The 26,177-nt window shown below is 44.8% G+C and overlaps 1 protein-coding gene across 4 annotated transcripts in view; it reads right to left on the bottom strand.

The window, feature by feature from the left end:
- ULK4 (unc-51 like kinase 4) overlaps positions 1-26,177 on the bottom strand; it is a 941,213-nt gene that overhangs the window by 805,284 nt on the left and 109,752 nt on the right. For all 4 annotated transcript variants that reach the window (XM_069730129.1, XM_069730128.1, XM_069730126.1 and 1 more), the window contains exons 13-16: positions 24,948-25,052; positions 23,635-23,695; positions 13,240-13,415; positions 12,682-12,728 (exon numbers count right to left, since the gene is read on the bottom strand). In XM_069730129.1, the coding sequence (XP_069586230.1) occupies positions 12,682-12,728; positions 13,240-13,415; positions 23,635-23,695; positions 24,948-25,052 (389 nt within the window). The remainder of the gene's footprint in view (positions 1-12,681; positions 12,729-13,239; positions 13,416-23,634; positions 23,696-24,947; positions 25,053-26,177) is intronic.

The raw sequence follows: 26,177 nt of genomic DNA, 5'->3' as shown, positions 1-26,177 counted from the left end.
ATAATGTGTGCAAACTGTAAAGCGCTACGGAATAGGTTAGCGCCATATAAAAATAAAGATTATTATTATAGGTCATTTTCTGAGGATAGCTTCCCTTTAAAACATGGACATTATTGATCATGTTCTTTCATCTAATATCCTTGCAATAAAAAAAAAGAAAAAAAAAAAAAGATGTGACATGTTCAATTTATCAATTGTTAATCTGGAAGTAATCTGTCCTATAGTTTATGAATGTCTGATTTATGAGGGTGTGTCAGATGTCTCTCCCTGATGGCTGTTGTCTATGGCAAGATACTGCAAACAATACAAATGCCCCATTTAGAAAAGCAAATAGTCAGAGAACAAGCGTTCGTCAGGTGCAATGATTTTTATGCAGGTGTAAAAATCATCATTATGAGCAGCACATCGTCCTGTGCATACAGGAAATGTGCTGCCGATAACAATACTCTATGAGGAAGAGTGACCGAATAAGCTATTGCTTGTCGCCAGCACTTGTACGTCGGCCTGGGTAGTCAGGCTAGCAGTAAATGACTGCCGATTGACAGCTGTAACACTGGAGCCATACATGGCTGCTTCACTCAATACATCGCACCAATGAACATTTTGTTCATCGGGGATCACAGGCCTTTTCAGACTAATCAGTAGCAAGCATTCCTATAAAGCGCATTCTCCAAATACCGGTTTGCAAAATGGGCCTCTAGATTGTGCATATGATGGTATTTCCAGCAGACATTACACAAATTGCCTGTTGCATCAGAAGGCCATCCAGACAATACAAATGCAACACTCTCCATCATTACCATCAATGTAAAGTCCCCACATACTAAATCACATTTCCAGACTCTATCGGTGTCTTGAAGTTAGAATTCTTGGCACGGTGTGGAGTTTCAATTTTGCATTATTCATATACTAAATGCTCTTACTAGACACATAGTTTTTACCAAAAATATCAAATAAAAAGTGTTGAATAGCAAGGAAATGCACAAACTAAAAGGGATTGGAGCGGATGCTCACACATAGCAAATTTGCTGTGGATTTTCTGCAGCACATCTTCAACTTTTTCTTACTGGCAAACCCACGTGTTACATTGCAAGTGTGTTGCACTGAAAAGGGTTAAGTCTACAATGAATTCTACCCAAAGAACGGACACGCTGCGGTTTTTAAATCCAAGAACAAATGTCAATCTCTAGCCGAGTTACTGAACTCTTATCTGCTTAGATGGTGCTGTATTATGCTGCAGACTTTCCGCAGGCAGTGTGTGCACATATCCCCAACAGAACATTTCACAAAGTAACGTCTGCAGCCCTCTGTAGAATGCATCATTATTGCACAGGCCTGGTCACAATCAGTTTTCCGGCTACAAATGTTTCTGTGAATCATCCAATTTTAGAAAAAATATAATAACCATTAAAAAAGGGTTTTCATGGATGACTGTTGTGTCAATTGTAGAAGTAGGTTGTCACAATCGAAATAAACAGGTTACTTTAGTCAAACTGTGATCAATGTCCTCCTGCAAATATCCACAAACAAACACTTTGCACACGTATTCACACTTCTGGACATACTGGCAATCAGGCCAAAAGCAGGGACTCAAAAATTATGTTTTTTGTAAACCCAGCCATATCAGTCGACATCTGTTATTGCCGCACACCCTGTTAAGGTTGGAGAAATTAGACTATGCGCCACAAGAGGGCGCTGCTATCCAGGTCTTCAGTAATGTAGAAGACAGAAAAGTCGTCTTACATAAATTACACATTGCCACAAGAAACACTTTAAATTCTACTTCTTAGTAGTTTCTGAAGACATACATATAAATTAGATTGGAAGTTGTATAATTAGAAATTATATATTAAAGCTAGACGGCACAATTACATTAGTAGTGAAAATACAGCATTTCTTATTATTTCTAGAATATAAATCTAATATATAATTGTCTAAGGGGTACTTCCGTCTTTCTGTTTGTCCTTCTGTCTGTAACGGAAATCCCGCGTCGCTGATTGGTCTCGCCAGCTGCCTGTCCTGGCTGCCGTAACCAATCAGCGACGGGCACAGTCCGGCCGAGAATTAGTCCCTTCCTACTTCCGTTAATGCCAGTGTTAACAGACCGCGTTATGCCGCGGGTAACGCACTCCGTTAACACTGCTATTAACCCTGTGTGTCCCCAACTTTTTACTATTGATGCTGCCCATGCAGCATCAATAGTAAAAAGATGTCATGTTAAAAATAATAAAAAACAAAAAAACCTGCTATTCTCACCTTTCGTAGTCTGCCGAGCCGCGCGGCTGCCGCCATCTTCCATTCCCAGAAATGCATTGTGAAATTACCCAGAAGACTTAGCGGTCTCGCAAGACCGCTAAGTCATCTGGGTAATTTCGCAATGCATCCTGGGAACGGAAGATGGCGGCAGCCGCGCGCGCATCGGCACAGCTTCGCTGGATCCCGGCGGGTGAGTATGTAACTATTTTTTTATTTTAATTATTTTTTTTAACAGGGATATGGTGCCCGCACTGCTGTATACTACGCGGGCTGTGTTAGATACCGCGTGGCTGCTATATACTACATAGGCAGTATTATATACTATGTGGGCTGTGTTCTATACTGCGTGGGCAGTGTTACATATTACGTGGCTGCTATATACCGCGTGGCTGCTATATACTGCGTGGGCTATGTTATATACTGCGTGGGCTGTGTTATATACTGTGTGGGCTGTGCTATATATTATGTGGCCAGTGTTAAATACTGCGTGGGCTGTGTGATATACTGCGTGGGCTGTGTGATATACTGCGTGGGCTGTGTGATATACTGCGTGGGCTGTGGTATATATTGCATGGGCTGTGTTATATATTGCGTGGGCTGTGTTATATACTGCGTGGGCTGTGTTATATATTATGTGGCCAGTGTTAAATACTGCGTGGCCTGTGATATATACTACGTGGCTGCTATATACTGCGTGGGCTGTGTTATATACTGCGTGGGTGGTGTTATATACTGTGTGGGCTGTGTTATATACTGCATGGGCTGTGCTATATATTACGTGGCCAGTGTTATATACTGTGTGGGCAGTGTTATATACTGTTTGGGCTGTGTTATATACTGTGTGGCCACTGCTATATACTGCGTGGCCTACATTAACACATCGGGTATTCTACAATATGTATGTATGTATGTATATAGCAGCCACATAGTATATAGCACAGGCCACATAGTATTTGTCTGCTATATACTACATGCCTCCTATATACTACGTGGCCTGTGCTATATACTATGTGGCTGCTATATACATACATATTCTAAAATACCCGATGCGTTAGCATCGGGCCACCATCGAGTGTATCATAAAAAAAGATTGGTTAGCTCCAATAAAGATTATATTAAGTGTAAAAGAGAAGTAATAAAGACAACCGGATAGAAAACAGAGGAAGCAAACTTTATGATCAGCTGATGATTTTATTTCCATTTTACCCTTAAAGCGAGTCTGTCACCCCCAAAATCATATATAAGCTGCGGCCACTGGCATCAGGGGCTTCTCTACAGCATTCTGTAAGGCTCCAAGAAAGATTTTACGGTAAAAACCAAAAATCCCTCTTTCTTTCTCGCTTCATTGGGGGACACAGGTAACCATGGGACGTCCCAAGGGTAGAGAAAATATTCAGAGAGAAGGAGACATAGGTCGGCCGGAGGGAAACGGCCGCCTGCAGTATCTTCCTACCCAAGCCTGCATCCGCAGAAGCCCGAGTATGCACCTTGTAAAACCTTACAAAGGTGTGAACGGACGACCAGGTTGCGGCCATGCAAACCTGCAAAGCCGCAGCTTGGTGACGAACGGCCCAGGAAGCTCCCACAGCCCGGGTAGAGTGAGCCCTCACCCCCAGAGGAGGCTGTTTGTTTTGAACACTGTATGCCTCCAGAACCGCCGAACGAATCCAACGAGCACTAGTGGATTTAGAAGCGGGGAGCCCCTTCTGACGACCTTCAGAGACAACAAAATGGGGATTGGTCTGGCGAAAAGAAGCAGTTCTGGAAAGATAGACTTGTATAGCCCTGACCAAATCCAGTTTGTGGAGAGATTTCTCCAAGGGATGAACCGGGGAAGGGCCCAAGGAAGGAAGGACGATGTCCTCTTTGATGTGGAAAGCCGAAACTACCTTTGGTAGAAAGGAAGGAACAGGCCGAAGGACCACTTTATCCTGGAGCAGAATCAGGAAGGGAGAACGGCAGGACAATGCCGCCAACTCGGAGACTCTCCTAATCGAGGTGATGGCGACTAGGGGAGCCACTTTCCATGAAAGAAGGGAAAAGGAAATGTCCTGAATTGGTTCAAAAGGCGTGCGCTGGAGGGCGCAGAGGACAAGGTTGAGATCCCATGGCTCAACCGGAGGATGGCGCTATGTGAGTGACACCCTGAAGGAAGGTCTTTACCGGGGGAAGGGAAGCCAGGTCCCTTTGGAAGAGGATGGAAAGAGCGGAAACCTGACCCTTTAAGGTACTCAGAGAAAGGCCCAAATCGAGACCCATTTGAAGGAAACCGAGGACTGAAGGAAGGGAAAAGACCATAAGGAAAAAATTGTTGTCATAGCACCATGGGAAAAAGGCCTTCCAACATCTATGATAGATACGTGAAAATGCCAGTGTCCTAGCCTTTATCATGGTCTGTATGACCCTGTGGGAAAAACCTGCGTCCCTTAGAACCGCAGCCTCAATGGCCATGCCATTAAATTCAGAGACCGGGAATTCGGGTGGAAGAGGGGCCCTTGCGATAGAAGATCCGGACAGTCTGGGAGCCTCCAGGGGACATCCGATAGCATGTTCACTAGCTCCGCATACCAGGCCCTCCAAGGCCAATCTGGAGCTACTAAGAGAATGGGAACCCCCTCTGCCTTTACCTTTTTTACGACCCTTGGAATCAACAGAAGACGCGGAAATAGATAAGGTATATGGAACCAGGCCCACAAGATCACAAGGGCGTCGCAGCCGATGGCCATCGGGTCCCGAGACCTGGATACGTACAGGGGAACCTTATGGTTTGTTCGGGAAGCCATGAGATCGACATCCGGAACGCCCCACCTCTGATAAATTTGGTTGAAGACAGCGGGGTGAAAAGCCCACTCGCCTGACACGAGCCCCTGACGGCTGAGAAACACAGGTATTACATATCTGGTAATGTGTTTTTACATGAGACATGACGGCACCACGAGAGAGGGGATACGCCCATCAAGGACAGGAAACCTTCAAGATAAAAGGGGCGGCTCCTCTCTCCACATCAGTTGTTTTACAGAGTACGAGTGTACACATAAATAATACATCCTATACGGTTCTATTCACCGATACCCGAGGGAGTGTATAATACAAATAATGTTAATAATGCACCCAACTAATGACGTGATCAAAAGGGTGGGAATATAAGGGTGCCGTCATGTCTCATGAAAAAACACATTACCAGGTATGTAATACCCGTGTTTTTCCATCATACATGACGGCACCACGAGAGAGTTACAGAGATTTGTATTCTCTTTTAGGGAGGGATCACTGCTTGTAACACTCTTCTCCCAAATGTGAGATCAGAGGTAGCAGATAGGTCTAGCCTATAATGTTTAAAAAATGTAGACGGAGAGGACCAAGTGGCCGCTTTACAGATTTGGTCAATGGCAGCATCTGCTCTCTCCGCACACGACCCTGTGGAACAACCCTGCCTGCACTACTATACGCTAGAATAATGGCCTCTCTCACCCATCTAGCTATAGTCTGTTTTAAGGATTTAAGGCCCTTCCTTGATCCCTGGAATGAAACAAATAAAGCCCTCTGTTTCCTCCAGGATTTTGTCATTTCTAAATACTGTAGGATACATCTCCTAACATCTAGGCAATGGAGTCTCTCCTCTTTCTTGTTACTAGGATTGGGACAGAAAGAGGGTAGGGTTATATCCTGAGCCCTATGGAATCTCGATATCACTTTGGGGAGATATGCCGGATCTAATTTTAATACAACCCTATCGTCCATAATTTGTGTGTAAGGGGGGTCAGCTGACAACGCGTGTAAATCCCCAACCTTACGGGCCGATGTAAGTGCCACTAACAAAGCTGTTTTTAGTGTTAGTACCTTATCTGAAGTTGTATTTAACGGCTCAAAGGGGCTTTCTGTCAGAGCTGTCAGCACTAAATTTAGATCCCATGGTGGAGGAGTAGGGGATGGAACAGAGTCAGCTCTACTACAGGCTCGGATAAACCTCACCACCCACCTATTACTTGCCAGGTCACAGTTGAATAAGGCCGCTAAAGCTGAAATGTGTACTTTGAGGGTACTAACAGCTAATCCCAGATCTAACCCTTTTGCAGGAACTCCAGTATTGCCACTATCGGGACCTCCTCTTCCCGTATTGGCCCTTAGCTGGACAGGAATTTCTTCCATATTCTCCCATAGATCTTGGTCGTTACTGGTTTTCTGCTACTGAGCAAGGTGGATATTAAACCAGCTGAGAACCCTTCTTTCTCTATCAACGACCGTTCAAAAGCCAGGCTGTCAAATGTAGCCCGGAAATCTGCGGGTGGTTGAAGGGACCTTGTGTTAGAAGGTCCTGGTCTTCCGGGAGTACCCATGGGTCTGTCACTGACATCACTCTCTGCCAGTAAAACCATGGTCTTTTCGGCCAGAAGGGAGCTATTACAATCACTCTGACCTTGTCCTCCCTGATCTTCTTCAGAACTGCTGGGATTAAACATATCGGTGGGAAGGCATACAAGAGACCTGACGTTAATTCTATACTGAAGGCGTTTACTGCCAACGGTCTGTCTGCTGGGTTCAGGGAGCAGAACGTTTGAACTTTTTAGTTGATTTTTGAGGCAAAGAGGTCTACGCTGGGTCTTCCCCACATGTGCACTATCTGTTGAAAAATGGACTTTTTTAGGGACCATTCCCCTTGCCGTAAGTGGTTCCTGCTCAAAAAATCTGCCTTTATATTGTCCACCCCTCGAATATGCAGGGCCGATAATGAGAGGAAATGCCTTTCGGCTAGAGTCATAAGTCTTTCGGTTATGTGCATCAGTGACTGAGAACGGGTGCCCCCCTGGTGGTTCACGTAAGCGATCGCTGTTTGGTTGTCCGATAGGACTCTCACATGATGACCTGCCAAGTGTGGAAGTAATCTCTTTAGCGCTCTTTCGATTGCTAGGAGTTCCCACTCGTTTGAGGATAGATTTTTTTTCCTCTTGAGCCAAGGGGTCCTGGACCCATAGAGTGTCTGAGTGAGCTCCCCACCCCCATGGACTGGCATCCGTTGTGATCACTTTGGAGGCTGTGTATGTCCAGGGAACTTCTCTCGGAGATGACTCTATCTGTAACCACCATCTGAGTGACTGGAGTACAGAGAGTGGGAGAATGAGCTTCTGCTCTAGCTGCCCCTGAAGTTCCAGGTCGTTTTGCAGCACACACCATTGCAGTTCTCATGGAAGTGGGCCCATTTTACTGCCAGTATGCAGGAGGTTAGGGACCCCAATATCGACATGGCTTTTCTCAAAGTCATCTCTGGTTTTTTTAATGTTGTCATGAGCATCTGTTTGATTTTTACCTCTTTTTTCCTCTGGGAGGTGACACTCCTGCGTCACGGAGTCTACCGTTATCCCTAAGAAATTCTGGACCATTGCTGGCTCCAGTTTGAATTTCTTGAGGTTCAGTTGCCATCCTAGTGTCTGTAGAGTGTCCATCACTATTCTGACCTGCTCCTGACAGTGAGGAAAGTTTTTCCCCACTATCAGGAAGTCGTCTAAGTAGGGTATTATCAGAGTGTCTTTTTCTCTGAGATGTGCTGTGACCTCTGCAATCAGTTTTGTAAACACTCGTGGGGGTGCCTGTTGCTATCCCAAAGGACAGAGCCCTGTACTGAAAGTGACGCAACTGGGACCCCATCTGATCTGCCACTCTGAGAAACTGACGATCTTGTTGTCTGATTGGGACGTGGTAATAAGCGTCCTTTAGGTCTAGGACCGCCATGTAACACCGAGGATATAGGAGCTTCACTGCAGATTTTATTGTCTCCATCTTGAAGGATGGAATTATTAGGTATTTGTTGAGGCCTTTTAAATTTATTATTGTCCTCCAAGAATTGTCCATTTTTTTTATGAGAAAAAGGGGGGAGTAAAACCCTTTCATCCTTTCCTCTATTGGAACTTCTTCCAAGACGTGTTTGTCTAGGAGTGATGTTACTTCCCCTTCCAGACTGTCTTGTTTCTCTTGGGAGGACTGTACCGGGGTCTGCATATATCTTCTTGGAGGCCAGTGATGGAATTTTAATTTTAGGCCTGATCCTATGATCTGTCGGATCCATATGCTGGAGGAGATCCTCTCCCAGGCTGGAAGGAAGGACCGTCACTGGGAGGGTTTCTTGGTGTCCCTGGGGGTCTTACCAAAATAGAAGCCTCTTCCTCCCCTGGGTCGCTTGTCCAAGTTGCTCCTGCCTCGGTCTCTAAACTGCTGCCTTCGGAATTTTCGGCCTCTCTGAAAGGAGCGCCGAAAGGGCTGAAATGGCCGCTTTGGAAAGTTTTTCTTTTTGTCACCGGCTTTTTCTAATACCTCGTCTAATGCCGGTCCAAACAGGAAGTTCCCCTCACATGGCATAGAGCAAAGCTTCATCTTTGCCTGAGTATCTCCCGGCCAGCATTTAAGCCATACGGCACGGCGCCCTGTGTTGGCTAAAGCTGCTGATTTTGCTGCCAGTCTAGCCGAGTCTGCTGATGCTTCAGCTAGAAACACTGCCGCTGCGCTCATGGTTGGTATTGCCTCCAGGATAGTTTCTCTGGGAACTTTTTGTTCTACCTGTTCCTCCAGGTTGTCTATCCAGATTTTTAGGGATCTGGCTACACAATTGAAGGGGCACCTATGTTTCGATTGAGGTAGAGAAGTGCTCTTGCCACCAGTGGCGTCTGAGATAATCTGGTCCAGCTTTGTGCCATAGAGCCTGGAGCCCTGGAAAGGAAGACCAGTGAGGGATTTTTTAGAAGCGGGGTCTGCGTTCCACGCTTTCAGCCTAAGGACTCGGCGAATGACAATGATGTTGCTGTTTGCCCTTGCGCAGCAAGCAGCCGCATCCAGGGAGGCATTTAAGAGGTATTTCCCTGCGTGGGCAATCTGGTCAGCTAAATCCACTAGCTCCTTAGAAGGAGCCGAAGCTACAATGCCCCTGCGAAGGATATTGGCCCATGCCGATACGGCTTTCGCCACCCAAGAAGCGAAATTGGGGGAGAGAGAGGCGTCGGACGCTTCAAAGGCTGATTTGGTTTAAGCCTCAATTTGCTTGCCGTAGCATCCTTTAGAGACGCCGTATCAGGAATAGACAGAACTGTCTGCGAGGATAATCTTGACATAGGTGGATCTACTTTAGGTGATCCGGACACTTGCTCACAAGGTCTGAATCAAAAGGGTATAAGATGTCCAGACGTTTTCTTCCAAGAAAACGTTTTCCAGGATGTTCCCAGTGTCTAGAGGTAGTGTTCTCAAACTCTTTGTGATTGGGAAAAACTCTAGAGGGATGTTTCACCCGTTTGAATGAAACGGAGTTGTCTTGAGAAGTTGCATCTTCCTCCTTAAGTTCAAGAGTTTGAATAATAGCCGAAATAAGGCTATCTAACATATCCTGCGTCCCGGAGGGCTGATCTGCATCCGAGTCAGACTCCGACTGAGAAGCTACATCTGACCCGGCGCCCGCCTCCAAGGAGGGGGAACAGGTAGAGCGGGGTATGCTGGATGACGCAGTGGGATTCGTTGAACTGGATGAGGAGCTAGACAGGGTCCTCTTCCTGAATCTTTTCTCAAGTCTGTCCCTGTGAGAGTCGTGGTCAGGTGCGAGCGAATTGGCGTGAGGCGTTCGTGGCACTGGTGGCAGCAGATAGAAGCGGAATGCGTTCTAGGACCTGTACCAGGGATTGAGACACTTTGGTCAGGTCAGAGACTGACTGAAACATGGAAACAGCCCACTCCGAGGGAGGGGGAGTGCACTCATCCCGACTATTGGGGACTTCCTAAGGGACAGACATGGAGGAAGGACTGCAGAACGGACAGAAAGGAGATGGCTGGCCTGAAGCCCACTTTCTCTTACAGCGGGCACAAGCGTAGTGAGTCACGGTAGGGATATAGCCGGGGGCCCCTAGGGGTTGGGCATAGGTAGAGACTGAGTGACACCTGTAGCGGGATGCCAAGAAGGCGATACTGCTGAAAGGAGAAGTACAGCCAGGGGAGGAGGAGTGCAGAGCCAACCAGACAGACACTGAGTGATCAGCGGCAGCGCAGGAAGCTGTGTCCCCCGTCTGGAAGAAGACCTCATGGTCATGTGACGCGACCGGTGAGAGAAGCTGTCCTGAAGCGTTAGCTGCGGGCTTCCTGTAATTGGCGAGCAGTTCTGGCACGCAGAAAAGGGGGCGTGGACGGACGCAAAGCGAAACTGACGACCCAATAAGCTGAAGCGCCTGAAGGGGCGTGCCAAACCCGAGAGTATTCAATTCCAGCGCTGGAACCAGGTGGAGGCATGCCCAGTGCTGTGAAGAGCCGGAGTCTGGTTAGGCCAGAAAGAAGGGGCATGGCCTGCCAGAAAATACTCTGTCGAGGAGAAGAGGCAGTGAAGCACGCAGCGAAGGCAAAAAAGGCGCGAGATTTGAATAAATGGCCGCGAAATGTCTTAAGGCTGCAGTAGATCACCGTCTTCCTCTCAGCCCTCTCAGAGGAGATTGATGAGGAGGGGAAAAGGCGAAGACTGGCCACCAAGAAGTCACCCTGAAACACCCATAAGGGCGTCAGGGGACAAAGTCCTGCCAGCGGGTCCGAGAGTGGGCCATGCGGGAAGTACCACACTGCTCTCTCGGTCGCTTATATGTGGGAAAAACAGGGTGAGAATCTGCACCCTGTTACCCGAAGAGATAAGTCTGAAAAAGAAAGTGAAAATGATTAATAAGTTCACAATAACTCTGTAAAAAAAATAAAGCAGATCTGATGGTTAGATCCAGGTCCGCCTCCCACAGACACTAAGCAAAAACTGAGTTGACTTGTGCCTGTTGGAGGGTGTATACTGCCGGGGAGGAGTTATTTTTTCGTTAATTGTATAGTGTCAGCCTACTAGCGACAGCAGTATACATCCCATGGTTACCTGTGTCCCCCAATGAAGCGAGAAAGAAATAAAAGGTTATATTATACTCACCCAGGAGCGGTCCGGGTCCGATGGGCGTCGCGGTCCAGCCCAGGGCCTCCTATCTTCATACGATGACGTCCTCTTCTTGTCTTCTTGCCGCGGCTCTGGCGCAGGTGTACTTTGTTTGCCCTGTTGGCTTGTTGCCCCGGGGCTTGTGAGGCAGTGAGGAGCATCATGTGCGAGGGTCGATATGTGTCCCCCAGGATGTGAAAGGAGTCTTATTAAACCCACTGGAGCGCCTTGTGTTAACAGCAGGACGCCTGTGAGTCACAGGGCAAAATCAAAGAAAGTGTGGATTGGATCCATGTAGTGACCAAGTCAGATTCATAGGACAACCCGTTAAGGGCTTTTATTTTTGGAGTGAACTACAAGATTGTAGTGGGGCGGTTCTCACTCTCCAGCCGGGTCTTACAAGTGGCCCATGGCCACAGATCCCATTTATAACCTTGCAGTGACGGGCTGGGTGTGTCCATTTGGAGTTTGCAAGCTGCAGAGCAGGGTTTTAAATGGGATCTGTGGCCATGGGCCACTTGTTAGACCCGGCTGGAGAGTGTGAACCGCACCACTACCATCCTGTAGTTCACTCTGATGATCGCTGCTATGTAGCAGAGCCGATCAGGCTATGCCAGCTTCTAGCCTCCCATGGAGGCTATTGAAGCATGGCACAAGTAAAAAAAAAAATGTTTTTAAAAATATGAAAAAAATATAAAAAATATAAAAGTTTAAATCACCCCCTTTTCCCCCCATCCTAAATAAAACAATTAAAAAAAAAAAAACCTACACATATTTGGTATCGCCGCGTTCAGAATCGCCCGATCTATCAATAAAAAAAAAGCATTAACCTGATCGCTAATCAGCGTAGCGAGAAAAAAATCCTTAACACCAGAATTACGTTTTTTTGGTCACCGCGACATTTTTAAGCAAAGTTTGGAATTTTTTTTTCACCACTTGGATAAAAAATAACCTAGACATGTTAGATATCTATGAACTCGTAATGACCTAGAGAATCACAATGGCAGGTTAGTTTTAGCATTTAATGAACCTAGCAAAAAAGCCAAACAAAAAACAAGTGTGGGATTGCACTTTTTTTTGCAATTTCACCGCACTTGGAATTTCTTTCCCGTTTTTCTAGTAAAAGACATGGTAAAATCAATGGTGTCGTTCAAAAGTACAACTTGTCCCGCAAAAAATAAGCCCTCACATGACCATATTGACGGAAAAATAAAAAAGTTATGGCTCTGGGAAGGAGGGAAGTGAAAAATGAAAACGCAAAAACGAAAAAGGGCCGCGACTTGAAGGGGTTAAAAAAAACAATAGTGTACGAGATAAATGTCTGATTGCTGAGGGTAGAGTTGCTGGGATCACACACAAAAAAAAACACTGAAATAAAAAGGGCCGTATTTTCTTAAGTGTAATCAGATGTTACAAGTGTCAAAGGTGCAATAATAAGTAACCAACATTGAAGGATTGCAAAAAAGCAAAATAAAAAAAAAATGGTGGAAATTTCTACTTACATGTCCCAATTTGGCGCCCCACGTAACTGCTGAATAAGAGATGGGAACTGTAATGAAAAAAATAAGACATGAAAAAGAGTTTACAAAAAAAAAAAAAAAAACATATAAAAAGTAAAAATAATATTGGGAATTTTTTTGTTTTTTTAAAAGTTTCATACCATTATATGACTAGAAATGACGTAGTAGCCTGTGAAAATCTTCGGTCTTACCAGTAGTGATACTTATAGGGCACAAGTAAATGCTATAATATAAATAAACCTGAATCAATAAATGAATTAATGCTTTCTATGTGAATATTGTATTTTCCAGCAACAGGAAATTCCTTTTTTCTGCCTAATGTATACTCAATATTAAAAGAAAGGAATTCAATAATCCAGTTGCACGGTCTGGGAGTTGGCAGAAAGCAGGATATTGTTCCATTGGATTTATAGCCATCTCATGTGAAGAACGGTAACACACAGCTGCATTACAATTCCCATTTTTATATGGTAATCCAATATTAGTCCAGTATTTGATGCCATACTAAAGAAGAAGAATAGAAGAAGAACAGCTGCTCACAATCTGGGAGTTGATTAGTCTGGTGGCCACTTCCTTATGTCCTGATACAGTGCACAAGTAGCATAGTAAATTCAGCTTTGCCCGTGGTGCCACCTTCTCAGCCGAATCCAGCAAGGAGCTCAATTGTGTAAGAAAGTTGGTCCATTCAGGCTCCTTCAGAGAGGCGAGCTTTTCTCCTGTGAAATCAGATCAAATAAAAGAACCAATTAGACAGACAAGTCAGTGTGCATAACCTTCCGACTAGGGGTCATATAAAGACTACACAATATAAAGGCTAGATACTCATATTAGGGCACGGCCCTCGCTCTATGGTTACAGGTCTGTGAGCGGCAACTGACAGCAGGAAGAAAGACCAGTCTATTACGGTCAGCTCTCCAATGGACAACCTGTATAGAATCCCGGGTGAGAGGCAGGAACTTTTCTTCAGGTTATCACCCTTTTATTAGTAAGGATAGGCTTTCTCTGATTGTCTTACTAAAAGAAGCAAGAAAATGAGCAGATTCTCAGCTAAATTTTGTATCTAAATCAGACAACATAGACTTGGATGTTTGTTGGTACTTAGAATGTAGAGATTTTTGTCCTATTAGCTCTGGCACGCCTAAGGGAAGAAGGGAAGAAGAGGACAACAGGGGCTAAGGAAAGAGGAGAACAGGGGCTAAGGAAAGAGGAGAACAGGGGCTAAGGAAAGAGGAGAACAGGGGCTAAGGAAAGAGGAGAACAGGGGCTAAGGAAAGAGGAGAACAGGGGCTAAGGAAAGAGGAGAACAGGGGCTAAGGAAAGAGGAGAACAGGGGCTAAGGAAAGAGGACAACAGGGGCTAAGGAAAGAGGAGAACAGGGGCTAAGGAAAGAGGAGAACAGGGGCTAAGGAAAGAGGAGAACAGGGGCTAATGAAAGAGGAGAACAGGGGCTAAGGAAAGAGGACAACAGGGGCTAAGGAAAGAGGAGAACAGGGGCTAAGGAAAGAGGACAACAGGGGCTAAGGAAAGAGGAGAACAGGGGCTAATGAAAGAGGAGAACAGGGGCTAAGGAAAGAGGACAACAGGGGCTAAGGAAAGAGGAGAACAGGGGCTAAGGAAAGAGGAGAACAGGGGCTAAGGAAAGAGGAGAACAGGGGCTAAGGAAAGAGGAGAACAGGGGCTAAGGAAAGAGGAGAACAGGGGCTAAGGAAAGAGGAGAACAGGGGCTAAGGAAAGAGGAGAGCAGGGGCTAAGGAAAGAGGAGAACAGGGGCTAAGGAAAGAGGAGAACAGGGGCTAAGGAAAGAGGAGAACAGGGGCTAAGGAAAGAGGAGAACAGGGGCTAAGGAAAGAGGAGAACAGGGGCTAAGGAAAGAGGAGAACAGGGGCTAAGGAAAGAAGAGAACAGGGGCTAAGGAAAGAGGAGAACAGGGGCTAAGGAAAGAGGAGAACAGGGGCTAAGGAAAGAGGAGAACAGGGGCTAAGGAAAGAGGAGAACAGGGGCTAAGGAAAGAGGAGAACAGGGGCTAAGGAAAGAGGAGAACAGGGGCTAAGGAAAGAGGAGAACAGGGGCTAAGGAAAGAGGAGAACAGGGGCTAAGGAAAGAGGAGAACAGGGGCTAAGGAAAGAGGAGAACAGGGGCTAAGGAAAGAGGAGAACAGGGGCTAAGGAAAGAGGAGAACAGGGGCTAAGGAAAGAGGAGAACAGGGGCTAAGGAAAGAGAGGAACAGGGGCTAAGGAAAGAGGAGAACAGGGGCTAAGGAAAGAGGAGAACAGGGGCTAAGGAAAGAGGAGAACAGGGGCTAAGGAAAGAGGAGAACAGGGGCTAAGGAAAGAGGAGAACAGGGGCTAAGGAAAGAGAGGAACAGGGGCTAAGGAAAGAGGAGAACAGGGGCTAAGGAAAGAGGAGAACAGGGGCTAAGGAAAGAGAAGAACAGGGGCTAAGGAAAGAGGAGAACAGGGGCTAAGGAAAGAGGAGTACAGGGGCTAAGCAAAGAGAAGTACAGGGGCTAAGGAAAGAGGAGTACAGGGGTTAAGGAAAGAGGAGGACAGGGGCTAAGGAAAGAGAAGTACAGGGGCTAAGGAAAGAGGAGAACAGGGGCTAAGGAAAGAGAGGAACAGGGGCTAACGAAAAAGAGGAGAACAGGGGCTAAGGAAAGAGGAGAACATGGGCTAAGGAAAGAGGAGAACAGGGGCTATGGAAAGAGAAGAACAGGGGCTAAGGAAAGAGGAGTACAGGGGCTAAGGAAAGAGGAGAACAGGGGCTAAGGAAAGAGAAGAACAGGGGCTAAGGAAAGAGGAGAACAGGGGCTAAGGAAAGAGGAGAACAGGGGCTATGGACGAGAAGAACAGGGGCTAAGGAAAGAGGAGAACAGGGGCTAAGGAAAGAGGAGAACAGGGGCTAAGGGAAGAGGAGAACAGGGGCTAAGGAAAGAGGAGAACAGGGGCTAAGGAAAGAGGAGAACAGGGGCTAAGGAAAGAGGAGAACAGGGGCTATGGACGAGAAAAACAGGGGCTAAGGAAAGAGGAGAACAGGGGCTAAGGAAAGAGGAGAACAGGGGCTAAGGAAAGAGGAGAACAGGGGCTATGGAAAGAGAAGAACAGGGGCTAAGGAAAGAGGAGTACAGGGGCTAAGGAAAGAGGAGAACAGGGGCTAAGGAAAGAGAAGAACAGGGGCTAAGGAAAGAGGAGAACAGGGGCTAAGGAAAGAGGAGAACAGGGGCTATGGACGAGAAGAACAGGGGCTAAGGAAAGAGGAGAACAGGGGCTAAGGAAAGAGGAGAACAGGGGCTAAGGAAAGAGGAGAACAGGGGCTAAGGGAAGAGGAGAACAGGGGCTAAGGAAAGAGGAGAACAGGGGCTAAGGAAAGAGGAGAACAGGGGCTAAGGAAAGAGGAGAACAGGGGCTAAGGAAAGAGGAGAACAGGGGCTAAGGAAAGAGGAGAACAGGGGCTAAGGAAAGAGGAGAACAGGGGCTAAGGAAAGAGGAGTACAGGGGCTAAGGAAAGAGAAGTACAGGGGCTAAGGAAAGAGCAGCTACTACACTTCAAGTAGCAGAGATATAGGGCTCGTCTTAAGGGATTTTAAGGCAGATCTGTCATCAGATTTCACACTGCATTATTTCATTAAACAGATCACTTATTCCTTATGAGTCTGGATCGCTTCCTTTGAAAATAATGTTAGAATGGCCATATAATCCTAAAATTAAAATGAGCATTTTATGGGCGCAGTCAGACGGATGTATAACACGGCCGAGTGCTATGCAATGTTTTATCGGATAGCACTCGGCCCAATGTTATACTTTGGCGTAGTGCAGATCTGTGATTTTGTTTTCATCGTTATTCAGCATGTGAAAACAATGCAGCATAGCTCTGATCAGATCAGGTGCACAAATACAAGTCTATGGGTGAGTGTGAATAATTGGACTGCACTCGGATGTCATCAAAATGCAGTCCGATTACTGCCAACTCAGACAATAAAGAATTTAAGCTCTCCATCTTCTCCGCACCTGTGACACGATTCTCTCATGCGAGAGCATCTGATCACAGTAAACTGCCACTCTGACAGTGTTTGAACAGAGTCCCACTAGCATGATCAGCCCAATTCTCTCACATAAGAGAATCAATGGCCATGTGACCCCGGCCTAAGGCCGGAATCACACTACAGCGAGATACGGCCGAGTCTCGCAGGTTAAAAACAAGCTCTGGCACCGGCACTCTGGAGCGGAGCGTGCGGCTCCATGTATTGCTGTGCGGCCGCACGCTCCGCTCTGGCGTGCCGGTGCCAGAGCTTGTTTTTAACCTGCGATACTCAGCCGTATCTCGCTGTAGTGTGACTCCGGCCTAAGAGTGAGGCTAAATAGTGAGAGAGCTCTAGAGTCCAAGTGTAGTGTATTTAATCTCTGCCCACCCAGAGAAACAACTGCACCCTGGGGTAGGTTCACAAGAGCGTATTAAATAAATAAAAAGTAAAATCGGTCAGTGTTTCATCCAAAAAGATGGGGAGATTTTTTTCTCACTTGTCATCCATTGGCAATCTGTTTTTAACAGCAGCTATTAAAGGGAAACTATCACCCCCAAAATCAAAGGTGAGCTAAGCCCACCGGCATCAGGGGCTTAACTACAGCATTCTGTAATGAGGTAGATAAGCCCCCGATGTATCCTAAAAGATGAGAAAAAGAGGTTAGATTATATTTACCCAGGGGCGGTCCGATCCGATGGGCATCGTGGTCCGGTCTGGGGCCTCCCATCTTCTTACGATGACGTCATCGTCTTGTATTCTCGCTGCGGCTCCGGCGCAGTCGTACTTTGTCTGCCTTGTTGAGGGTAAAGTACTGCAGTGCGCAGGCGACGGGAAAGGTCAGAGACACCCAGCGCCTGCGCACTGCAGTACTTTACTCTGCCCTCAACAGGGCAGAGAAGTACGCCTGCGCCTGAGCCGCAGCGTGAATACAAGAAGAGGACATCATCGTAAGAAGATGAGAGGCCCCAGACCGGACCGCGACGCCCATCGGATCGGACCGCCCCTGGGTAAATATAATCTAACCTCTTTTTCTCATCTTTCAGGATACATCGGGGGCTTATCTACAGAATTCCAGAATGCTGTAGATAAGACCCTGATACTGGTGGGCTTGGCTCATCTTTGATTTTGGGGGTGACAGGTTCCCTTTAATCATTTACAGGACCACGTACAGCTTATAATGATGTAGTATTGTAATGTACCAGTTATAAATGACATTCTATTCTGTGTGTCCGTACGGCATCTGTGTTTTTTGCGCTCCCATAGACTTGAATGGGTGCGTCTCATCAGCGTCATGAAAGAAACTATTGCACGCTGCAATTTTTTTCACAGCCAGATTTGGTCAGAGAAAAAACATTGCTCATCTGCACTGCATTACCGAATAACATCAGTTCAAGACCTGTCCGGACCACACATGGACCACAAATGGTAGTGTAAAATAATCCGTATACTGAGCAATGTGAGATTTCAGTAGCAGCCGAGAGGAGGGACATTTAAGAGCTTGTCAAACAGACTAGGTGTAAAGAGATTCAGTTAAAACCTTAAAAAAAGATGATACAGCAGTTCTGAAGCAAGAGACAATTCACGTTTTGTGGATGCGTATTCGAAACAAACATCCTTGATCCGATAACAGAAGCAAGTGTTTTTTATTCCACAATGGTTTTCCATGCTGGACTGGCTTCTTTCAAAATGTTACAATTTCATGAGCCATTTCAGAATCTTCAGCATAACCTAGCATTAACAACAAGGAGGATAATGTCCAGCAGAATACAATGATAGTAAAGAAGAGCCAACTGATTTGATGAAAATCAAATTTGTGGAGAATTTTTAGGAATTCTCTGAAGGTGCAAAATTTGAACAGCATGCAATTCGCTTTCCATCACCATTTTACAGAATGCAGAAGATTGAATCAGCCAGGGAAGGGTCACTTGACATCAGGCACAGCGAGGTAAGCTTCCCCATAATGCCATGCAGCTATCATGGCATTACCCATCCTCTAACCAGAAAGATGAAAGTGGTAGTGCATGGCAATACACCAACCAGACTAACAAGGTAATACAAACAGGGATAAAGGAATACCAATAATACAAATGTACCCACACAAATAACAGAGGTAAACACCTCGGAGAGGATGATGAGGAAAAAAAAAAAGTAAGAGAAGGAGGGGATTAGTACACAACCAAAAACTCACAAAAATCTCAGATTCATCCACCATACGCCTTCTCAAACAACCATCTCCTAAACCATATAGCAATGAAGCTATCTCTGGCAATAAGTGCTGGCCAGAGCCCAGAATAGAGAACAGCTGAGAGCCTTAATGCAGGAAAGCTTCCAAGAAATCTCAGCTGAGCTTAACCGCTGCACTGATAACAGAAACCTGTAGCGTTTAATATGAGGGTGAAGTCCTTCTAATCGGTGTAGGAGTAGGATAAATCAGAAGATGCGGTCATCTGGCCCCTCTCTGTCATGGTAAACCAGTGACAAATAAATTTCTGATTGGGAATCACCTTAAGATTTTAATTTGAGACAAAAACAATGAAAATTTGATCACACAATTGTAAAGCTATAGATGTATAAAAAGGAAAAAGGATCCATAGGCTGAATATATATGAATAAAATTCAATTTTTATTTCAATCCACTAAAAAGGAAAGGTGTTGTACAGACGGGTTAAAAAAAATCCAACATTCTAACGCGTTTCTGGCCGTAGCCCTTAGTTGTAGAATACTCTTCTAAATGTGAATATTAATGCCTATTTTATTCATATTCAGTCTATGTATCATTTCGACTTTTTTTTGCATTATATTTTTCCGATGGTGAACGGACTTGGATCCTGGCTGAACTTATGAGAGGCAACCACCTATTCACATATTGAGGCTAATTTCCTTACTTTTACTTTTTTCCATAGATGTATACTTTGTCTAGCTATGGAATACATCTAGACAAAAGGGATACACTAAAAGTATAAAAAAACCAGGATAATAAAGTAAAGCAATATTGTTCATTCAGTGATCATACAGTAATTGTGACGCTTGTCACTACTCACGGACAAGACGAGAGGCTGGGTATTCAAAAGGTCCAAGGTCAGAAGCCAAGAAGGTACGTCACAGACAGAGGGGTGATACAAAAGAATAGCCAGGTCATGGTCCAGGAGTCAAAATACCAGAAAGATAGCAGATCAAGCAAAGGGTGAAAGCAAATGGATGGTCCAAGGTCAGACAGCAGTAGATCAAACGTATACCAGTTTTCACGATACAGTTATAGGGTGACCAGGGGCTCCGTAACTCACCCTATTCCCAGGGATAATTCTGAAGGTGAAGATGCAGGGGCCTCCACCCTTGCCTTATCTCCTTAGTCAGCCCTCTGTCTGTTCTGTTCCCCAAGCCTAGGAAGAGGGGCACTACTGTGCACCATAGTGTACCAACCAAGAAAACAAGGCAACACAAGCAAGGGTTAACAGAAAACACCAGGCATACAATGGAGGTAGGGGAATAAACCAAAGTAGAGAAGGATAGGGAATTACCACACATACAAACCATGCAACAGTCACAGATAACTCCTCCAACACGCTTTCTCAAATGAACACCTCTCCCTCCAGAAGCCATGCAGAAAAAGCTAGCTCTGACAAGGATTTACAACAGAGCTGAGATTATAAAGGGGAAAGGAGTTGATTACTGCGCTCAGCTGCGAGCACAGAGATTTCCAACATGACCGATTAACCCCTATTCTGCCAGAAGGAATAACCACTATTAAAATGAAGGAGAAATGCTTCTTCTCAGCGGCGGAGTAGGGACAATCAGATGCTGGGTTCTTCTGGCTACACACTGTCGCAGTAACCCCTGTGACACCAGAGAGCAAGAAGCTACAATTGGCACTAGTCTGAAGCACACAGCTGGCTAAATAGCCGAGTAATTATCCGAACAGGAGAGAAATGGATGAAGCTCAGGCAACACCCCAACTCCGATTGGACGGTTAAACTTTAAATCAAGACAATGACAGCTCAGCATGCCCTAGCATCCGATTGGGTAGCTGAGCTGTCCATCCAATACTGAGAGCTCGGCATGCCCCTGCTCTAGATTTCAAGGCAGACAGTAATTCATTGCATTCAGACACACAAAAAGGTGGCATTGTAACAGTAATAGTAGTCTAAGCAATGCTAAAATAGCAATATTCAAAGAGAAATAATGTTCTACGTGATATAGGGAGCTAGACTCACAATAAAGGTTTTGCATTTTACTTCAGGTAAAGAATTCCATCCAACATTACAAACACTCTGCTGGTGCGGAGCGGTGCATTATGCTGTCATTTTGGGTGCATTATGCCATTTCTTTGTTCATTCATATTATTCAATATTTGAATAATAGACGGAGGACAGTATTTCTGCCACTTTTCTGTAATTTAGTTTTCCATATATTAAAATAAAGGAAGTTGCTTTATTATTTTGCTTTCATTTATGACCTTCAAAGTCTCTTTTTTTTTGCTTTTAGTTAGAAGATGCCTTCTAATGTGTATTTTCTGTTTTCCAGAAATAACAGAATAATGTTTACAGTTACACGTGTGTAGAGATCCTAAATAATCAGGTTTTTGTATTTTGTCACATCAAACACAAATATAATTGGGAAAGAAGCAATTTAAAGGAGAACTAAAAAGCGCTATGTAAAGTGGACAGTATGTTTGGACATGTTCATATGCCCTTGAAGTTACCAGCCCCAAAGCTTTGTACTGCACTGTGACCACATTTAATGAGCAAAGGCCAAATCATTCAAATACAGATCCATATGACTATGATTATCTAGATTTTTTTTACGCTACTTTTTCAGGCTGAGAAATTGACAGTAGAAAAAAAATCAGCGTCGTGGGATTTCCGTTACAGATAAACAAACAGACAGTAACGTAAATCCCGCATCGCTGATTGGTCACGCCTGGCCGGCAGCGATCAGTCAGTGACAGGCTTTACTATTGATGCTGCCTATGTCCCTGCACGGTCGGACACGGCCGGTACACTGGGTCACATATATAAGATTACCTTGGGACAGGAACATTTTTTATAATTTTGTTTTTAAAACACATTCAATTGTGGAGTTTATTTTTATTCCAAGATCTGTTGCTTAAAATAAACTTTTGTTCGTGGCCCAGCCCCTTTAAGTGCGAAGGAAGCGAGACTAACGGACGCTGATTGGTCTCAGGGATCACAACACACAAGAATATAAGGTGGGGGAACATAGTGATTGAGAAGGGGTTGTCAGAGTAGTGCACAACCCCTTTAAGCTTAAAGAGCAATTAAAGTGGTTTTTCAAGTAGATTTTGTAGCAGAATTTGATCCAAAATCAACACAAAAAAACTTAAAGTGTGAACAAATGTAAAATAGCAATGTTTTGGATGGAATTTTTTTTTTTTTTTTTTAAGTCATCGGCGTGTTCACAAAAGACATGACCAAAACACAGAAGAAGAAAAAAACGCAGATGGAAGAAAAATAAAAAGTTTGAAATATTACTACGACATTCTGGAATTAAGCAGCTGAGAAACAAAGTTAAAGAGAAGCGGTCATGTGTGAAGCGGTACGTGATCTGCAGGCAGGATGTGGCTGATCAGGCTTTTCATTGAACGCCCTGTGAAATGTGTGGCTACTAGTTAGGACTGTAGACGGCCAGTAGGGCAGCCTTCATGTCCGATACACTATGGCTTCATGTAATCGTCTGTGTTCATTCACAGAATAATAGTTATTGGAAGCAGAGAATTCACACAATCTGCGTAAACATCAAAAAATTGGCACAGGTAGGACCACACGCGCTGTAGGGCATGTACATCTTCCAGCCATCCTAGGTGGGATTGACTGGTCACAAATGAGAACACCGTTTCCTTCAGCAAGAAAAAGGGCTCATTTTTAATGGTGAACAGATCAAATCTCTGTGAAACTGTTGATTTCAGCAAGCTCAATAACGTGGATAAAGGAAAGACATATTGTCCTCTAGGGCATGTTCACATGACGTTTCCTTCAGGTGTGTTTGGAGTGGGACTGCTCTGAAAACCGCTTCAAAAGGCGCTCGGAAAATACTAAAAAGATTCTTCCTATTTATTTCTCTGTATAAGAGACATGCTGTTCATATGTGCAGGTTTTTAAACGTTGTACGTGTGCAAAGCTAGCTGCCAATTAAAGTGCAGGGGAGTGGTAACAGCCGCACTTACGGTGTAGGGAGCAATGACTAACAGCTCCCTGCACCGCCCCAACGATTGGAAGCCAGCGGCTGCAGGGATGCTATAAGTTCATTTTCTCCCTGTAGCCAGTAATGAAGTGAATGCTATTCACCTGCATATTAACCATATACCTACAGGTAAATAGAGTTTCTGGACATGACAGGTTCCTGTTAAGCCAATACCTATCCTATCTATCTGGCTAACTAGCCAATGTTAATAATCTAGGATCTTTTATATCCCCGATGTCAACACTGATGGCTGTGATTCCGCTAAAAGGTTCAGCAAGAGCTATAACATTGGCCGCAGTAAATGTTTCAAAAGGAATATCATGAAAAGGGATTTTACAACATTTAACTAGTTAGGATCACAATTGCATTTGTTATAAAATATACTATGGATGAAACCACCGGAAACAAAAAAATGGAGGGATTGCTCAGAGTAGTAATCCTTTAGAGGGGTTATCCCACAAACCACATTAATCACCTACGTATACAGGAAGGGTTAATGTATGATTGTGAGGGTCCGACACACTAATCACAAGAACAGATTCTTTTGAACAGTGTTGGTTCCAGCAGTCGGACCTCCACCAATGAGTGGACAGGTGATAGATATTGTGATGTAACCCTTTTAAAAGTTTTTTGTTTGTTTTTTCTTTTTATTAAAAAAAGGTCCAATGCAGATTTTACAATTGGAAATGAATAAGTGGGTAAAACATAAAACTTCTTACCTGAATGTGCAGGAAGGGACAATGTTTTGCCATCAAATCTTACTGGAGTTGGTTTCATAATCTTAAAGGGAGGAATAAAATAGCTTTAATAATTGAATGATTCTGTTAAATTTCTCAAGTCTACCTCCAGTTAAATAGCTATTCCCAAAAGATCAAGTTCTCTCAACACCCAGACAAAAGGGATTAAGCTGCTGGCAGACCTAGCCATCCTAAAGGTACCGTCACACTAGACGATATCGCTAGCGATCCGTGACGTTGCAGCGTCCTCGCTAGCGATATCGTCCAGTGTGACAGGCAGCAGCGATCAGGCCCCTGCTGTGCTGTCGCTGGTCGGGGAAGAAAGTCCAGAACTTTGTTTGGTCGCTGGACTCCCCGCAGACATCGCTGAATCGGCGTGTGTGACACCGATTGAGCGATGTCTTCGCTGGTAACCAGGGTAAACATCGGGTAACTAAGCGCAGGGCCGCGCTTAGTAACCCGATGTTTACCCTGGTTACCATCCTAAAAAATAAAAGAACAAACGCTACATACGTACCTACCGCTGTCTGTCCTCGGCGCTCTGCACTCCTCCTGCTCTGGCTGTGAGCGTCGGTCAGCCGGAAAGCAGAGCGGTGACGTCACCGCTCTGCTTTCCGGCTGCCCGGCGCTCACAGCCAGACCAGAGAAGCAGAGCGCCGAGGACAGACAGCGGTAGGTAAGTATGTAGCGTTTGTTTTTTTACTTTTTAGGATGGTAAACATCGGGTTACTAAGCGCGGCACTGCGCTTAGTAACCCGATGTTTACCCTGGTTACCGGGGACCTCGGGATCGTTGGTCGCTGGAGAGCTGTCTGTGTGACAGCTCTCCAGCGACCAAACAGCGACGCTGCAGCGATCCGGATCGTTGTCGGTATCGCTGCAGCGTCGCTTAGTGTGACGGTACCTTAAGATTGGAGCTCTGCAGCCCTGTTGTGAGTTGAGTAGACATACACATGTTCAGTCTGTGCTACATTCACTTTTATTTATTTTTTGGGGGATGTGCTGGAGAAAGCAGAGTACAGCGCTTGGTTCTCTCTAGCATTACAATAGACAGGGAGTAGAGCTGAGGTCACTCGTGTACTTCCGCTGCATTTCAGTGGAGGCTGCAGAACCCCCTTTTCAGAATTATAGAACCCCCATCTAGGGACCATGGATATGGGAGAAATTGATTTTTGGCAATAACCCTTTAAACTCTCCCACCTTGATCTAACATTTGGTGTGGAGAGACATTACTGTTATTGCACAAGGTACCCAGCGAGTGTCATATATGGGTCCTATTAAGTAGGAGAAGACTACCTTTGGGTTGTCTATAATAGGTGACACAATCAGATCTGAGTCTGTGAATATTAGACTTTTTATCCTCCTTTCAAGATCTTCTTGATTTGTCAATGTGTTCTCCACCTAAAAAGACAAATACAAGTTACAGGATGGAAAAATTTAAAAAATTACTGTTCTGGGACAGAATAACAAAAAGCAAAACACAAATCTAGAAGTGGATAGCAAGTGTGAGACAGGTACGACTTGTCACAAAAACTGCAAACATTTTTTTTTTCATACAAGTCTTTTCAGAGGTCGATTTTTTTTAAAAATGTTGTTACATTTGGAACATTGTGTTTTCCAAGTCCTATAGCGAAACCTGTGAAAAAAATCCCATGCCCACAGCATCCTGTGGTTTAAACAAAAAACGCTACCAATCGTAACAGTTTGAGTGTAATACATTTTACATAATTTATGCAAAACACTGGTTTCGCCTATTCTGGCACCTCAGGGGCTCTTCCAATGGCACTTGCAATCTATTCCAATCAAATTTACATTTGTGCTCTGTAAGACAAATAGCGCCGCTCCTTTTCTTCTGAGCCCTGTGGTATACCCAAGCAGTTATTTCTGACCACACATAACATATTGCCACTTTTGGGAGAAATTGAATAACAAATTGTGTAGTTCATTTTTCCCTAATACCCCTTGTGAAAATGGAAACTTTGGGACCAAAACATGTTGGTAGAATATAAACATGATTTTTCATTTTCATGGCTCAATCTTTGTGAAATGAAGTCCATTTGGGAGAGGGAGGTGAAGGGGTCTGCAGTTCTAGTTTGTCAGTGACACTGCTAATGTGACTTGGCAATGAAAAAAAAAAAGAGAAAATGAACCAGCTCACCCGCAGAGGAATACATTACAAGTTCACACAGTAAGATATTGTTACGCGTTTCAAACGCTCAAGTCGTCCTTTATCAATCTATACATGAACAGGTCTTATACAACTTTTATACAGAAAGCGACCAATAAAAATGTGTTTTCAAATCACATGACAAACACGCAAATCACTTTGAAATTCCATGACCACAAAAAGCAGCAGACGAAATTCCAACTTAAATCCTTCACAGTCTGCAGAGTCCATGAATTAAAACATATGTCTGAAATAATTATTAAAATTGTTGACACAGGTGGTCTTGTAGTTATGGACACCTACACATATTAGATTAATTCTCTTCTGCAGGATGGAACCACTGCAAGAAACTATCTCAT

This window comes from Ranitomeya imitator, chromosome 6 (genome assembly GCF_032444005.1).
Source record: "Ranitomeya imitator isolate aRanImi1 chromosome 6, aRanImi1.pri, whole genome shotgun sequence".
In the NCBI taxonomy this organism is placed as follows: Eukaryota; Metazoa; Chordata; class Amphibia; order Anura; family Dendrobatidae; genus Ranitomeya; species Ranitomeya imitator.
This window is presented reverse-complemented; position numbering and strand designations above follow the sequence as displayed.